Source organism: Trichomonas vaginalis, chromosome I, assembly GCF_026262505.1.
Source record: "Trichomonas vaginalis G3 chromosome I, whole genome shotgun sequence".
NCBI lineage: Eukaryota > Parabasalia > Trichomonadida > Trichomonadidae > Trichomonas > Trichomonas vaginalis.
Window position 1 is genome coordinate 14,892,418 of NC_067203.1, and position 17,319 is coordinate 14,909,736.

The following is a 17,319-nucleotide window of genomic DNA, read 5'->3' on the forward strand; positions in this document are numbered from 1 at the left end:
TTGTTGTTATAAACGAAACCCAAGAATTTAAGCAAACTATTCACATATATAAATATTTCAAAGACGACACAACATTATATGAATGCATGAGTGATTTTAACGAAATTTTCGAAAAGAAATTTAACAAAAACGCTTTAGGATTAAATGTGTATCTTGATAAATTAAAAGAAGAAGGAATTCAACCACAAATTATAGACTTTCATTATGAATTTATTGAACAAATAGATGATTCACATACATGCACATTTGTTATATACTCACCGTTTAATGAAATAGCAGAAAAGAGACAAAGTGATTTTAGGATAGGTTTTAAAATTTCTCAGTATAATGAAGACTTCATGAATGTATTTAATTATAAACCCGGAGAAGAACGAACAGTATTATTACCAATAATAACATATAATGTATGGGACAGAAAACAAGTCATCTTATATTCAAATATCGCTAAAGGGGTTGAAAATGAATTTATTGGACATACTAGATCATCACCATTAACAAATATTAAATATTATAAGTTATCAGGAAATAATAGAGAGTTTTGGATTGATATGTATTCTACACACGATCATAAATGCCCCGTTGTATTACCCGAAGACGGAAAGGATGTTTTCTTCCTTGAGGCTCAGTTACTGAATTCAACTATTGCAACTTTATAAGAGAATTAATGAATATTCATGAAACCCTACGAGTCAGGGCCGAAAAGCGGCTAGGTTAGAAATGAGGTTAGATATCGGGTTAGATCTACCCTAAAATTAATTTTATCATTTATGAAAAAATTCATAAGGTTAGAAATGAGGTTAGATATACTCTAAAATTAATTTAGCATTTATGATAAAATTTAGTATATACAGAATTAAAAAATAAATTTTAAAAAATTTTAAGTTAATTTATTTTTAAGTTTATTTTTTAAAAATTATTTTTTTATTTTGTAAAGTGTCAAAATTTTTAACGTTAATTTTTAAGTTTATTTTTTAAAAAAATTATTTTTTGTAAATGTCAAATGTATTTTACGTGTCAAACGGTTTTTGTAAATTCTAGTAATTTTGGTTCCGAGGGGCGTAGACCCTTGGTACCCAATTACTAGATACTGTAATAAACAGAAATTCATCAAAAGTGACAGCTCTCAATTTTTTGACATTCGTAAATTCTAAATTGAATGAGACATTTGTGATAGAATGAAATCTTCTGAAAAATAATATCACATAAACTCATATTATTTTCTAATATATAATTATTTTATATAAAAATCAAATTCAATGATCTTAAAAGCGAAGGATAAACCTCAAAATTTACGAATATAATGAGTGGGAATATAATACTTATCTATCATAAAACCATATGAAATATTAATTTTTGCTTTACGCCTAATTTTTGACGACAATTAGCAAAAAATGTTAAATGTTAACACTCAGTCCATTTGAATATGAAAAATAAAATTGACTTTAATTAATATTTAAAAACGTGCTCTATCAAAAGTTCCAAAAATTCAATATTTTAGCTTTTTTGAGGTGTCACTTTTGATGAATTTCTGTTTACAACAATACTAACTTCTGTGTATGTGTGGCGTGAGTTAGCATCGGGTGGTTGCGTGATAGAATGCTTCTGTCTATGTGTGGCGTGAGTTAGCCTCGGTTTGTTTCATGACAAATTTTAACCCATCCAAATCTTTAAGTGAGGAAAATTAATTTTTATGATTGAATCAATTTTCGTTTTATGTTTCCAATAACTAAAAGGTTATACATCAAATTTCAATTAGTTTAAAGTTTTTATAGTTTAATCTAATAACATTAAACTTAGAATTCAAAATATATTTTTAATTGCATATATTATGCTATTTATATTATAAACATATCATCAAGCCTCCAATAAAGAGAATTGGAACATATTTATGTATCTGTGACACTATTGAACTTATAAGATATTAGTGATAAGATAAAACAGAAAAAACCAGAATTTTCGAAAAAGTGACACCAACTATTAAAGTTATTTTATTACTAGATTTATTTACAAATTATAAGATAATATCATTAACCGAATATATTTTTAATATAAATAAAAAACTTTTTTTATACAAAAAATTACAATCAATTGATAAATATTATAAAGCATTTATTCCAAAAAGATTAAGTAATAGGTGGGATCCTGCATATAATATAATTTTATGTCATAAAGTTTACAAATTTTAGATGGACCACAGTGAGAATGTGAGTGGTTAATTTAAAGGTGGTCTGATAAAGATATCGAAGCTTACTCAACACAGCATGAAGCAGTTTCTAATACACAATCTTACTAGTGGTGTTTCGGTCGCCAGCGCTCTCATAGGGGTGCTGATTTCAAAAACCACTACTTCAAATTATTCAACAATACTCAATGCAGCATGAAGCAGCTACTACTGCTGTATCTTACTGGTAGTGTTTTGGTCGTTGGCTCTTGCACAGTCTCTCAGATTTTCAAAATTTTTTTTCAACACTATCTTGTTTCGCTCTCAGAAAGCTATCCTACAAAGACATCGAAGCTTACTCAACACAGCATGAAGCAGTTTCTAATACACAATCTTACTAGTGGTGTTTCGGTCGCCAGCGCTCTCATAGGGGTGCTGATTTCAAAAACCACTACTTCAAATTATTCAACAATACTCAATGCAGCATGAAGCAGCTACTACTGCTGTATCTTACTGGTAGTGTTCTTCGCTTCTTACTATCAACTCTAAAACTAGTTTGATGTATTATTTATTCAATATTAACCTTAATTATTTACAATTCTCACTTTTTTCATTTTTTAAATGAATCAATCCGTTCCTGCACCCCTTGCTGATACAAAACAATATATTGATTTCATTCATTATCTTCAATATGGAGTTCAAGCAGAGATGCGTGCTAACTGCAATTATCGGAAAGATTCGCATTTGAATTCAGATGGAGTAACAATTATTAGACATTACTGTAGATGGGGAAGTTGTAGTGCTAACTTTACCTTTGAAATGAAATCTAATCAATACAGATTTGTAAATGGACATCATTTTCATAATCATGTTGGTGAACCACCGTCTTTTAAATATATACATATATAAATATATACATATATAAATATATACATATATAAATATATACATATAAATATATACATATATAAATATATACATATATACAATATACATATATAAATATATACATATATAATATATACATATATAAATATATAAATATACATATAATATACATATATAAATATACATATATAAAATACATATATAAATATACATATATAAATATACATATATAAATATACATATATAAATATACATATAAAATATACATATATAAATATACATATATAAATATACATATATAAATATACATATATAAATATAATATATAAATATACATATATAAATATACATATATAAATATACATATATAAATATACATATATAAATATACATATATAAATATACATAATAATATATAATATAAATATACATATATAAATATACATATATAACATATATAAATATACATATATAAATATACATATATAAATATACATATATAAATATACATATATAAATATACAATATAAATATACATATATAAATATACATATATAAATATACATATATAAATATACATATATAAATATACATATATAAATATACATAATAAACATACATATAAAATATACATATATAAATATACATATATAAATATACATATATAAATATACATATATAAATATACATATATAAATAATATATACATATATAAATAACATATACATATATAATAATAAATATACATATAAATAATAAATATACATAAAAATATACATATATAAATATACATATATAAATATACATATATAAATATACATATATAAATATACATATATAAATATACATATATAAATATATAAATAACAAAATACAATCAAAAAATAGTGTTTGGAAATTTAAGGTTAAGTGTCACTTTTCTAGTGTCACTTTTTCGTAAATTCTACCACACTCCTCCAATAAAGAGAATTGGAACATATTTATGTATCTGTGACACTATTGAACTTATAAGATATTAGTGATAAGATAAAACATTGAAAATTAGAATAGCTGAATGGCTTGATACATTATAATATATATGAATTTTCGTCTGATTGTGTGCTTTTTGTTATATTTCATCTCAATATCAGAAATTAATTAGATTCAAATATGTCTAATTAACAAGTATATATTTTTGATTCAACCAATTATATCTAATAAGTATGGTCGATCTAACCTTCAAATAACAATAGTAGAATTCAAGTCCTTTATGGCGAAACAGAAAATACACTAACCTATCGTCGTGATCGGAACGATTTTCGGGAAAAAAGTCATAAGACGATTATTTTTCGGGAAAAACGTATCTTCCCAAGATTTTATTGAATTCACTTGCATTCAAAAATGGGGGTATACCAATTTTTTATAACGTACAAAAAAAACCAATTCCACGTCAGTAAAGGACGATAGAGATTACTGAGATATTAAACGCTAGTTTTAGCGATGAATATGAGTTCTTAGATACTGCTATTTTGTGATATGATAGCATTGACATATATGAATCAAATTATTATTTCAAACACTATTATTTATATTTTTTTAATATAGATCAAAGTTAATTTGCTATGTTTATCATGTCTTTTGACCTCATCAGATTGAGTTCATTTTCTACGCAATATAAAGTATAATTTATTATCATTGTACATCCAGAAAACCATTTTTATTATATGAACATTAATTGAATATCTTAAAATAATACAATTGTAAAATCTAATAATGTCAATAGATACTTATCGAATATTTATATATGCTCAAGAGTTAGTATAGGGTGTCCAAAGGTGTGTTTAGCACAAACCTGAATACTGCGAATAGAAATAAACAAGTTACATATATATAAAGTTTATTTAAATATAATCACCATTGGATTCAATCACGCGTTCGCAGCGATCGATCCAGGCTTGAAAGACACGCTTTAAATCATCATGAGAAAATTGCTCAAATTGCTCTCTTACAAAATTTTCAAGATCATCTGGACTCGCGAATTCGCGTCCTTCAGCTCTCTTTTTTAGCGTGCCGAATAAATAAAAGTCAGAGGGTGCAATATCAGGTGAATAAATTGGGTTTGGAACAACTTTGACATTGTTTTCCAACAAGTAATTCATTACCTTATGACTTTTGTGAACTCTTGAATTATCAAAATGAATTGCAAACTTTTGTTTTTGTTGTTTGGATTTCTCAAACTCATCAGAATTGATAATTTGAGTAAGAACATTGTCAATTAGATACTGAGCATTCATCGTATTAGGTTTTTGAAGAATATCAATTGCGATGATGCCATTCACGCCCCAAAAAACCGACAACATCATCATTGGTGTGTTAATTTTTTTCTTCGGGAATGTTTGCGGATTTTCATCCTTCGGGATCCACATGATTTTGGCTTCTGTTGCATATTGAAACCAAGACTCGTCCCTGTTACTAAAAAGCGAAACTTCTTGGATTGATACGCACCCAATATAGAGAGGAGCTCTTTCGAAGATTGGACTCTAGATTTTTTTTGAACTGAATTAAGGTTGTGCGGAACCCAACGTGTATACGCTAGTTTGTAGTTCAAATAATTGTGCAGATAATAACTGACTGTTGTACGTGGTATCTTTGTCATCTCCTCTATCCTTCTGAGTGATGCTCTTGGGTCTTCATCTAGCGCTTGAAGAATTGCTTTGATTTTTCTTTGATCCGGCGATTTTTTGTCAATTTTTATGATGGGCGCCTTTTTGTTCATGAAGTGATACATCCTAACATGATACGTTACAGTGGAATAGCTAGGAGCATCCATACCGAAGCATTTTACCAATGTCTCGTAGATTTTTTTACAGTCTTTGCATTTTTTTGCAAGAGCGAGGATGTTTTCTTTATGATTCATTAAAAAAATGAAAAAAATCCCGCCAAAATTTCCCGCGAAACCGCCTCTTGTCTCAAAATTCATTTTATATCCCGGCATGGCGCCAAAATACAACTTACTCATCATATACATATATTCATATTTTTTATTATATATTTATAATCAGCATATATCTCCTTTAATAGTCTCATATAGAGCGCTGTGCTAAACGCACCTTTGGACACCCTATATTAGGCAATTACTAGTTTTCAGTAAAATCAATTGTGCATTTGCTGAATGTTTAAAAATATAGGTATGAAAGCTATAATTCAGAATCTTCTCATATATTATATGAATATATCTTTCATATATTCTAAAATTACTTAATTGGTAAGATAAATTGTGAATATTTTAATTCAAATATGTGGTTGTTATTATTTTAATAGTTTAAATGATATTATTGTCTAAACTATATATATTTTAATGAATGTTATTAATCAAAACTCCTTTGAAATTATGGATCAAACATAATCATTCAATAAATGAATTTATTTCTATAATTCAAATGCAATATTCTTAATTTTTCCATACATATTATGAAAATGTATTTGCTATTGCAATATATGTGAATTAATATTTGAATAATAATAAAATTTAAAAATATTTGGTATAATATAGAGATTTCGCTTTGAAACATTAATGCTTTGTTAACCCTACTATAGATTTCATTCAAAAAAGTCAAAAATTTTATTCCAAGAAAAATATAAGAAGAATGATAAACATGAGACATTTATATTGACCTATGTACTATGTGTAATTGAATCCACTATAATAATGCAGTGAAAATTTACTGCTTGATTGAAATCTTTAATATCTTATTAAAAAAATATGTTATAGCTGTTACATATGAATTGTACAATATTACCTTATATAGTAAATTATAATATGAATGTTGTTTGCTACTAATACGTCCTTTATTAACTGGAATTGAAATACTCAGTATTTAACATGAATTTTAAACAGTCTATGGTTGTAACACGACTTGACATGTCTACAAATTTTAGAATTTATACATAATTCATTAAAAATCCATATTTTGAATATTAAATCTTTTGAATTATGAAAAAGACAAACATATTAACGGTAAATATGAATAAAAACTTAAAATAGTTAGTAATGATTGATGTTATTTTTCCAAATTTTTCTTATTTTTCTAATTTTAATGACTTTTTTAACAAAATTGGGATTAATTTTTTAATTTTTCAAAAATTTTTGGATTTTAAACATCAAAAGATTGCATTTCTTTTAAGAATAATACAAATTCCTAATGAAATAAACATGATTCAAGACTTTTAACACAATTTAAAAAAGAATCTCAAATATCTTCAGGAAATTCAATTTATATTTCAACGAGGATAATAGCAATATTCCAAACACACTATATCATAAAATACAAATTCATTTTGGTTCAATGAATCCTGTTAATTTGTATTAACGAATTCATTGATTCAAGAAACCAAAGACATAAGTAATAAATGTTGATATCACTCAGTTTACAAATGTCAGATCATCACTCAATAGTCACCACAAATATATTCGATTCGCTAAATTTTTCATTTCATTAAAATTCAGACGTTTTTTTTTACTAATATCGATTGCAAACAATTCGACATTGCAAATCATTACAATAAATGACGAAAATACTTCATTATTAAATAATTTGCATTTTTATATTTTCAAATCTCAATTTTTAATCAAATCAAATATAAATATCATGTAAAACATCTATATTTAGAATGATTTTCCATATTACTATGGAAAGTTAATAATCAATATGGATAAAACCAAATTCCCTCGCTTACCATAAACTTTAAGACTACTTTCATCAGACAAACAAATGTACGAGCTACCCCTAAAAAATTCGGGTTTTAGAAATTTATTTTTAATTTTAGACATTATTTCATTACCACAGTTCACCAATCGATAATCTAAGTGTTGTAAAACACATCATTCTTTCTACTTTTAGATTTATGAATAAAAAAATTATATTTCTTAATTTGAACTTTTTTTAAATCTTATAACACATAGATCCTATTTTTATTCCATTGTACCAATGCATTTCATAGTTCAAATTCGTTTTGACACCAAATTAAAATTATTTTCAAAATATCATAGAGAAAATTGACATTTTACAAAATAATATGAACGAGTATAGCTACAGAATAATAAATTGCAATATATTATATGATTTACACAGTTTTTTGCATGATATCTTTTGAATTATAAAACATATTAACTTATAAAACACATCTCCGTCATAAAAAGAACAAAGTAAAGATATCTTCTTGCTCAAACTAGATGATTCCAATAATCAGATTATCGATAACATATATAACTAATAAGTGGATGCGTGCACTCAATATAATAATACCGAAACTATGCTCTGATCACTGGTATATTCAAATCAAGTATAAAACAAGTCCTGCCTAAAATTTTTGTACGTTATAAAAAAATTGGTATACCCCCTTCAAAAATAATTTTTCAGTTTTTTATTGATAGATTATTTTATAAGGCAAGAGAGTAGCAAAATTTCTTGCTCATATTGAATGATCATTCAAAATTGACCGCAAGATAATTGCTAAATGAGATTGATAACTATACAAAATCTCCTTTCTCGAAAATGTTATTATGCCTTCACCAACATTACAAAAATTAGAATCACCGAGATATATTATACTTCTGACAAAATCATTACGTTATCAATCCCAATAAAACATGTAATCGCGATTTTTTAAATTTGAAAATATTAATCTTTATTTGATTTTGGATATACTTTTTCCGATTGGCATACCAAAATTGTGAGTCCTTTTGTCAGAAGTCAGCGTCATCACACTTTTCAATACGTGAAGAATTTTCTATTTTTATCATTTAAATTGAATCCAACATATTTTCGAATCTCTTTCCTTCAAAATTTATTTTTCTATTTTCATTGCAAATTTTCTTTCATCTTTTGAATGATCATTCAAAATTGACTATGTATCGTTTTCCTCATTTATTCAAAATGTTTTGAATATTTTTATTTTTTTTGTTCAATTTCGATTTAGATGTCTCATAGTCGAGTTAGTCCTCTTAATGGTAATGAAGAGGAAGAACCAATAAATCAGGAAGAAGATACAAAAAAAAAACAAATGAAATAGATGTTAATAAAACAGAAGAGAGTTTTTTAAAAGGTGAATCAAAAGATGACATACCAAAAGAAGAATTAGCAAAAGAGAGACAAAAAGGAGGAAATTCTAAAATCGAACAAGAATCCGAGCGTTCACCTGATATTTATGATTTCAAATCGTTCTACACTCAAATTTTATTTATGGTTATCGAAATTGTACAGTTGACACTTCTTGCAGAACTATCTTATCCAACCAAAGCCGAGCACTTACTAAATTTAACAATTAACGATCATCCAAAATACAAAGATGAATTCACAAACGCTACAAATTTTGATAGTTATTCTGTTCCCAGTTTATATTGTCGATACACAAACATTGCAATTCTAATAATTCAAGTAATTTTGAATATCATTGATCAATTCTGGTTTTGGTATTGTTCAAAAGCATTCAGATCAATTTGCTTGTACAAATATGAAACCTTAAATGTTTCTCAGCGTAATTTTATTTTTTATATATTGAAAACTTATAAATTTCCATGGAGTTGGAGGTATGATCTTCTTATTGTTCTTGCAACACGCAGTCGACAGTTATTTGATTTGTCTAAAGTTACGGAATGTCTCAGCATACTTGATTTAATTAATTCTCAGGAAACAGACAATCAAGGTCCCGCACGCAAAGATACCGAAAAACAGCAAGAACCTGAGAAAGATAACATAGAACGCAACCACACATTCTCTGAAATACAAACAAAAATCAATTGGTGCCTTGAGACTATCATTTTTATTCTTACTGGTATAGCTTATTTTTATCAATCAAATTATGAAGAATACGTCAAATTAAATAACGTTAACAATGAACAAATTAAGAACATAATAACTGACCTTGCAAAAGCTTCTGACAAAAAATTAAAGTTCATTATTTCATGTGTTTTGGCCGGAGGCAAAATCCTTATTATATTCTACCAAATGGTTATTTACTCTATCGGACGTAGAAAAATCAAGAATATTATTTCATCATATTATGACAACAAAAAGAACAAAAAAGAGCAAGATCTCAACATAGTATCACAAGAAAATTTAAGAACGTTTGATTTTACTTCATTTCCACATCGCGAGAGATTGATGTTGATAATTGAATTGTATAGCATCAAAGGAGAGCACCAAAAAATTCTGTATGGAATCATGACTCCGATGATTGACGAAAATAAGGAAATTATACCTGAACTTTTTAAACAGCTTCCTACAAAAAAGGAATCAATTCCACAGGATACATTAACAAGTGAGATATCAAAAACCTGACTTTCAATTTTCAAACATATGTTTTGCCAAGTTTTATGCATAGCACGATGGTAGAAAAATTTATTGCCACTCTATAGCTACGGTGGGGTACTCCACTGGAGTAACTCACGATTATTGTAGTAAAAAAATTAATTTTTGTAAATATTTTACTTTTGAGAGGAATCTCCAATCTCCTGAGATTCGGAAATTTCCCGGGGATTGACTTTTTTTCTCTAAGTATAATAAAAGATTCAGTTATGTATTAAAATAAGTGTGCCTTAATTCCGAGGTGTTACCCCCTGCATTTTCTTTCGTTGAAAATTCGGTGATACCTTGATACATTTATTGAGCTCGCATAGATATTTAGAGAATAGTTGATATTGATGATGTATTGTACAGGACATGATGTATAAATTTATTAAGATTATTTAGTTAAACATTGTAATCTACTTTTGATATATTGGAGATTTCTAGCATGTTTATAGATTTTTGGTTTTTTAGTCAGGGTTACTCATGCAAATGGATTTTACATTAGAAATATGAATGCATTTCAATTTTTGATTTTCAATCATCTCATATCTCGACTTTGGCCCTGGGGATTTCCATAAGATTCTATTGGGAGCTAATCTGGTTTATTAAATATGATAATTTAAAAATTTGATATATAATTAATTAAGATAAGATAATAATATATTTACATACAAACAAAAGATATTATTCTATTACATAATTAGACCAATCAATTAATGTTTGGCCCTTTGGAATTGGAGTTTGTTTCTTAACCTTTTGCTGAGACTTCGAAGGACTCTGTGAAGCTGTTTGTGACTTCTTTTGGATGGATTGTGAAAAAGATTGGGCCTTTTTTGGAGGATCTTTTGCGATAATTCGATCACAAACGAGCCAAATCTCATCTAAAGAGTTTTCATTCTCAGAATTAGCTATAGTTACTTGTGCTCCAACTATTTTGCCGCATTCGCTACAAATCAAAGGAGAATATCCGATTCCATCTTCTTCTTTCCATTGTATTTGGTCTTGGTTGCAATGGATAGTCCTACTGAATTTATTGGAGACAGGAAGAACTGATTTTGGCCCGTTCTCGTTAATAATTTCAAGAAAACCAGATTTGTCGTTTTCAAACGTTTCAATGGTTGTTATCCTTGTTGAAGTCAATATTTGGCCTTCACAGGATGCACAGACAAATAAGGCTCTTCTATCTACTGATAATTGAAAGGTTTCTTCGGGTTCAATATTATTTTGGAACAATTGTTTGATTTGACGGGTCAAAACTGATTGGGTTGTGATCTTCGATGAACATTGTCTGATCCATTTTGGTGCAGAATCAATTAAAATTGAAAATCTTGGATCAATAAATAATACACAGCCAAAATCACCATTTTGCGAGATAATAGCATCAGCACATTCATAAGCATTCCTTAGTCCATTCATTTCACTATAATCAAGAGAGTTTTCCGTAGGATATAAATTTTGATCAAATTTCTTCTTCAAAAATGCTAATCTATCATCACATCTAGGTATCCCGAAGAAGAACAAGCATCTTAGCTGCTTCCCAGTCAAATTTAGAATATCATCAATATCAGATGTCAACAAAAGTCCTCCATTTCCAACAGAAATGGAATAAGTGTACTCATCAATGTATTTCTCACCTTGCTTTTGGTGAAAGATCGGTTTATACTTCTTAATCTTCTTTGTAAAATTATTTTTTCTCCAAACTTGCAACAAATCGAAGAAATTGTCTGCATAAAGGACAACACCGTCAGGGATGTTCTGGTATTGGCTCTCAATCAGTTTACCCAGCGAAATGTAAACAGATTCCTTGTTTTCGGAAATTGACGATAAAGGAACGTTATCGTTTGTAAAGTTTACAGCGAAAGCAGCAAAGTTTTGGTCATTTATAAAGGGATGGATCCCTGAAAAAGACAAATCGAAGTTAACTCCGAGAGATCTCTGCAACGAATCCATTGGTGTTAGTACATTAGCCGTAAATATGATGGAATGTGCTGTTTTCGTGAAACTTCTGAAAAATGGAGAAATTGATAAGGATCTGAGCACGAAATAGTCCTCTCCTGGGTTCGGCGATGGGTATATGTCGAAAAGGAATGGATCCGGATTGGTTTTGGCCATTGTCAAACTGGAAATCAAATGAAATAAATCGGAAAAATTAGAGTAAGGAATGAGATCTTTGGTCATATTATTAGTGTATATGTCATCTAGAAGCAATTTCAGATTAGCCCATTCTGTTTCTTCGAAGTTTATCTCATCAAAAATTTGATTTATCGAAAAAGCATCGCATTCCATGTCAGAAGCGCCTATTTCTGCAGCATGGTCTACTAGTATTGCTTTTAGCTTTGTAAGGAGCTTGTTTAAAGCATTTTCCTCTGAAAAATTTGTAATAAAAATATCTAAATCTTTGGATTTCATCGTAAGAGACAATCTGTTGAGTAGTATGCTCTCTATGTTGGCTAAATCTTCAAATATTAATATATTTCTGTCTTTGTTGATTCCTAATCTTTCAATTTCGGAAGAAAAGAAAAAAGTTTCTGCTGTGCAGAAAATAATGTCTGCATTTTGGACATTTTCCTTCTCTAGCTTGTATGGGCACTGCATGTTCTCAATACAGGCACTTTTGATCTCTTCAATGTCGAAATTTTGTATATTTTCGATATTTAAAGAATTTTGGCTAAAATGGCATTCTCCCATTGAGCAAAGTGAAGAACACCAGAATAGTGGATTATCAGCTGACTTAACTTGTGAGTTTAAACAAGATTCATAAATATTTTGTAAAATTAAAGTTTTTGGTTTATATTTGAGTTTATTTGCTCGATGTACAAGTTTTGATATATCTTCGTTAGTTCTGCAGATAACAATTATTTGGAAAGTGTCTTTACTATTTGTTGAAATTGTTTTCTCTGAAAAATTACCAGTAGGTGTATCTATTTGCATTGGAGGTTCAACGTGTATTACTTTGTTATACTGTTGAAATGAAAGTGCTGCTGAAATAATTAAGAAAGCTCGATCACTTCCTTCAGGTGATTCAATAAGTACATTTTTTTGAGTTAACAAAGAGTGTATTGTGTTGCATATGATGTTTCTTTGCATGATTGTAGGTGTGAAATCATCAAATTCTACTGTTACACCTCCAACCAAAAAACTCGACATTTTGCTATTGGTGTTACCCCCTAAAATTTAATATTAATTGATTCACTTTGGGTATTTCTAAACGAACTCAAAGATACTTGTCAAAGAGAAGAATCATCAAAATTCGTTAGTATGATGCTCCATTCAGTTAAATTCCCCTTAATTGCAGAATCGATGGAAAATTTTTCTAGATTTTAACAAACAAACGGTGATTCATGTAATGCATCATTTTATTACTAGTGTTGAAGATTTTATCAAATGTATTAGAGAATATCCGACAGAAATATAAAAAATACCAAATTTTTATCAAGGTTAAATGAACAAAGTTTACATGTTTGAAATTGCAGCTAATTGTTTTTAACATTTACAAGATGTTCAGCAAAAAGTATTCAATGACTTGAAAATATTTTTGAATAAAATCTAACAATCCTTTCAAGATCCTAAAGAATATCTATAAGAGATTTTGGTTAGCTGTTTTTACATATTGTTTCTTTTACTTACTTAATATATAAAAATGAAAAAAATGAAAATTCAAAGTCTTTCCAATTTATGATATGGAAGATTTGAGATATCTTTAATAGATGGATTTTATAGATTTTAAAATTTCAAAAAATTGCAAATTTTTCTTGTTTTTTAAAAAATGCTTTTCAATTCTTAGTTTTTTCATTTGAATTCATCCATTTTGAAATATTTTTGGAAAAACTTCGAAACTGGAATGAAGTCACGATAGGTTGCTTGTGTTGTTTCTTAGTGAAATGGCTCCTCAAATTTGGAAATTTATATCTTTATCGAATTAATGAGTATACTTTAAGTTATACCCTTACAAATAACATGGCATTGCATTGAGTGAGGATTTTTCATATTCATAACGAAGCAAAACAAGGTAAAAGTAAAAATTTATGCTTATAATTAGTAATGTTTAGTTCATTAAGTAATGGTTGCATTGTATTTTCAGAGGTAAAGATAGATTCTTCCTCAATGATACTGATCTCGGTAGATAATCTTCTTGGTAATATTTTAGCTTTCTCTATGAAACCAAACCCGAAGAATGTCTTAGACATCCATAAGCATGTAATTAGAGCAAATTAAATAAAGTAAGGGATCAAACCATGAAGAAATTGATGAAAATTTTAAATGAATAAACCCATTGAGTGAATTTTTAGCATCAGATGACGGAGGAATCATTTTGGGCTTGATAAAGTGCTCATGAGTTAACACTCTTAGTACCAGTGTTTTTCATAAAAAAAGCACTTTTAATGGGAAAATGTGACAAACAAGTGAAAATCCTATGACTATAACACCAGAGGATGTTAATATCCTCATTGCGCACCATCTACAGGAATCTAGCTTTTCTCATACAGCATATATATTCAGAAATGAAGCCTTAGTCGAAGATGATAATATAAATGTTCCACCACAAGCTTTAATTACGATTTTACAGAAAGGAATGCTCTACATGCAGCTTGAAAAAGCAATTAATAACGGAGCAAAGAACGAACAGACACCAGAACAAATTATAAATTCTTTAGTTGAGTCAGCTCATCAACAAGAGCCTGTTCAACACCAAAGACCAGCTCCTAAATTAAAACAAGTACACCACGCACCGCCACCGCCTCAAACTCCTGCACCTCCACCACCTCCCCCGCCTCCTCCGCCCCCGCCAGAGAAGATCGAAGTCACAGATCTTCCGTACGATAAAGCTCAGCTTTATAAGAAGCATAATGAAGAAGTTTTCTGCGGATCATGGACAAACGATAGCAAATACTTCGCTTCAGCAAGCAATGATGCAACAGCAGTAATTTGGGAATGCCAAAATCAACAATTCGTTAATCCAACTACATTAGATCATGCTCTAAAGCAAGATCGTAATGATAAAGGCGTTGTTTCATTAGCATGGAACTCCGCATCTACATTACTTGCTACTGGATGCAATGATGGTGCAGTTAGGCTTTGGACAAACAAAGGAACTCTCAAATATGTTCTTAATTTTCATACAGCCTCAATTTTCGCAATACAATTCAGTCCTGACGACAATTACCTTCTTACATGCTCCCAGGATACTCGCGTTATTGTCTGGGATGTTTCTCGAGGCCAACAAAGACAAATTTTCCAATTCCACAAGAAATCTGCCTTAGATATCGACTGGTACGACAACCAAACCTTTGCTTCTTGTTCTAGTGACCAAACAATCATACTCTGCAGGGTCGGAAACTCTCGTCCGCTTGTAACTCTTCAAGGACACCAGAACGACGTTAACAAGATCTCCTGGGACCCGTCCAAAAAGTATCTCGCAAGTTGTTCGGACGATGGAACCGTCAGAGTATGGCCAGACCCATTCGACCACAAATCTCAGCCGATTATCTTCAAAGGACATACTTCTCAAGTGTATACGATCAAATGGATACCAGGCGTAGACAAACCAAAGCATCTCGCGAGTGGCGCTTTCGATTATAAAGTCAGAATCTGGGATGTACCAAACAGAACGTGCATTGCGGTCATTGATTGGGTACAACAGGTTTTCTCAATCACTTTCTCGCCAAATGGTAACTTTTTCGCCGTAGGAGGAAGATATACTAAACTTGGTATTTACAGATCCTCAGATGCGGTTTTGATCGGCCAATATACGACTTCTGAAGAAAATTCCAGCTTGCCTGGAGGTATTTTCGAGGCTGCTTGGAGTCCTGCGGGAGATACAATCGCATTATGTGAAACAAACTCAATCGTAGCTCTTGTTCCAACTAATCTGTTCCCATACTACAAAGAGTAAGTATTTTTATTTTTTTTAATTGTTAGATTCATAAAGAATTCTTTATTAAAACTAAATTTTTCAAAATTACTTAGACAAACTTAAGTTATTCAATTACCTCTTCTTTCGAGGATTTATATCAAGGATTAATTTGATGAAATTTAATTCAATCAGATTACTTTACTTTAAGTTGACAGGTAGTCATTGTGGAAGCAAAAATTAAAAAATTCGCAATAAAATGGTTATATTACCATATAAATTTAAAATTTTTTAAATAATTTTTTCATATTAATACATGCATGCGTTTGGAGTTGATATATAATTTTGAACAGGATAGTAAATACCTAGAAGGAATAAGTCATTTTCATTTAAGATGTCTGACTTATCCCTCCTCAGGGACGATGTCAGTCAAATAAAGACAAAAATTCAAGAAAAAATGATTGGTTATTCAGATTTAAATCCATTCCAAAGGGAAGAACGAGCTAAATTTATCGAAAATTTATTAGAGGAATACCATACACTTATTACAGAAGCAAATGGACAAGTTTTAATGTGGGACAAGGCACAAATGATCGCTGGTAGAAAATTTATTGATCAAACAGATGCTGAAATGAAAAAATTAGAATATCAATTTCGAGAAATGCAGAAAAGAATTGAACAACGAGAAGCACTTATGGCAGGTGCATATCCACCAGATGGAGATTCTCAAGAGTTACTTTCAAGAAACTCTGACGAACTAAATAGAGGAGACAGATTAATATCTGAGCTTAGTCAAAATGTTTCACAAGCAAAAGACTCCGGACTCAATATAATGGATGCTTTAAATACTCAACGAAGAAAAATTCAAGATATTGACGAACATTTGACCAGACTTGATACAAACGTCGAAACTGGCGAATTAATTATTACAGAAATGCTCTGTAGGAATGAGAGAAGAAAATATTTCCTTTGGGGTATGATTGCTCTACTTGTAATTGCAATCGGTATATTTTTATACTTTTTGATCTTCAAATAAAGCTTTGTTTGTTAATATTTAAGATAACTTTCTCTACTTCATCTTAATTTGTAAT

General features: G+C 29.2%; 4 protein-coding genes and 1 pseudogene across 5 annotated transcripts, besides 5 other annotated features; 3 read left to right on the plus strand and 2 right to left on the minus strand.

Annotated features, from left to right (window-relative positions):
* Positions 1-653: part of a mobile genetic element that runs on past the window's edge.
* Positions 654-1,090: 437 nt separating this feature from the next.
* Positions 1,091-1,127: a mobile genetic element.
* Positions 1,128-1,504: 377 nt separating this feature from the next.
* Positions 1,505-1,540: a mobile genetic element.
* A 2,416-nt stretch (positions 1,541-3,956) lies between these two features.
* Positions 3,957-3,994: a mobile genetic element.
* An 855-nt stretch (positions 3,995-4,849) lies between these two features.
* Positions 4,850-6,152: a mobile genetic element.
* On the minus strand, positions 4,930-6,056 carry TVAGG3_0988510 (annotated as a pseudogene). Its single transcript has one exon. A coding segment is annotated over exon 1 (1,127 nt).
* A 2,829-nt stretch (positions 6,153-8,981) lies between the features above and the next one.
* Positions 8,982-11,017, plus strand: TVAGG3_0988520 (uncharacterized protein; the record flags this gene model as incomplete). The annotated part of the gene is made up of 1 exon (XM_001318497.1): positions 9,271-10,368. One exon carries the CDS (start codon positions 9,271-9,273, stop codon positions 10,366-10,368), a length of 1,098 nt encoding a protein of 365 aa, XP_001318532.1.
* A 44-nt stretch (positions 11,018-11,061) lies between these two features.
* TVAGG3_0988530 (ATP-dependent DNA helicase protein) lies at positions 11,062-14,079 on the minus strand (the record flags this gene model as incomplete). Its single annotated transcript, XM_001318498.1, has 1 exon — positions 11,062-13,524. The coding sequence occupies one exon, from the start codon at positions 13,522-13,524 to the stop codon at positions 11,062-11,064; it is 2,463 nt and encodes an 820-aa protein (XP_001318533.1).
* Positions 14,080-14,237: 158 nt separating this feature from the next.
* Positions 14,238-16,295, plus strand: TVAGG3_0988540 (transcription corepressor protein; the record flags this gene model as incomplete). The annotated part of the gene is made up of 1 exon (XM_001318499.2): positions 14,792-16,270. The coding sequence occupies one exon, from the start codon at positions 14,792-14,794 to the stop codon at positions 16,268-16,270; it is 1,479 nt and encodes a 492-aa protein (XP_001318534.1).
* Positions 16,296-16,622: 327 nt separating this feature from the next.
* TVAGG3_0988550 (vesicle transport V-SNARE 13 family) lies at positions 16,623-17,264 on the plus strand (the record flags this gene model as incomplete). The annotated part of the gene is made up of 1 exon (XM_001318500.1): positions 16,623-17,264. The coding sequence occupies one exon, from the start codon at positions 16,623-16,625 to the stop codon at positions 17,262-17,264; it is 642 nt and encodes a 213-aa protein (XP_001318535.1).
* Positions 17,265-17,319: the final 55 nt, after the last annotated feature.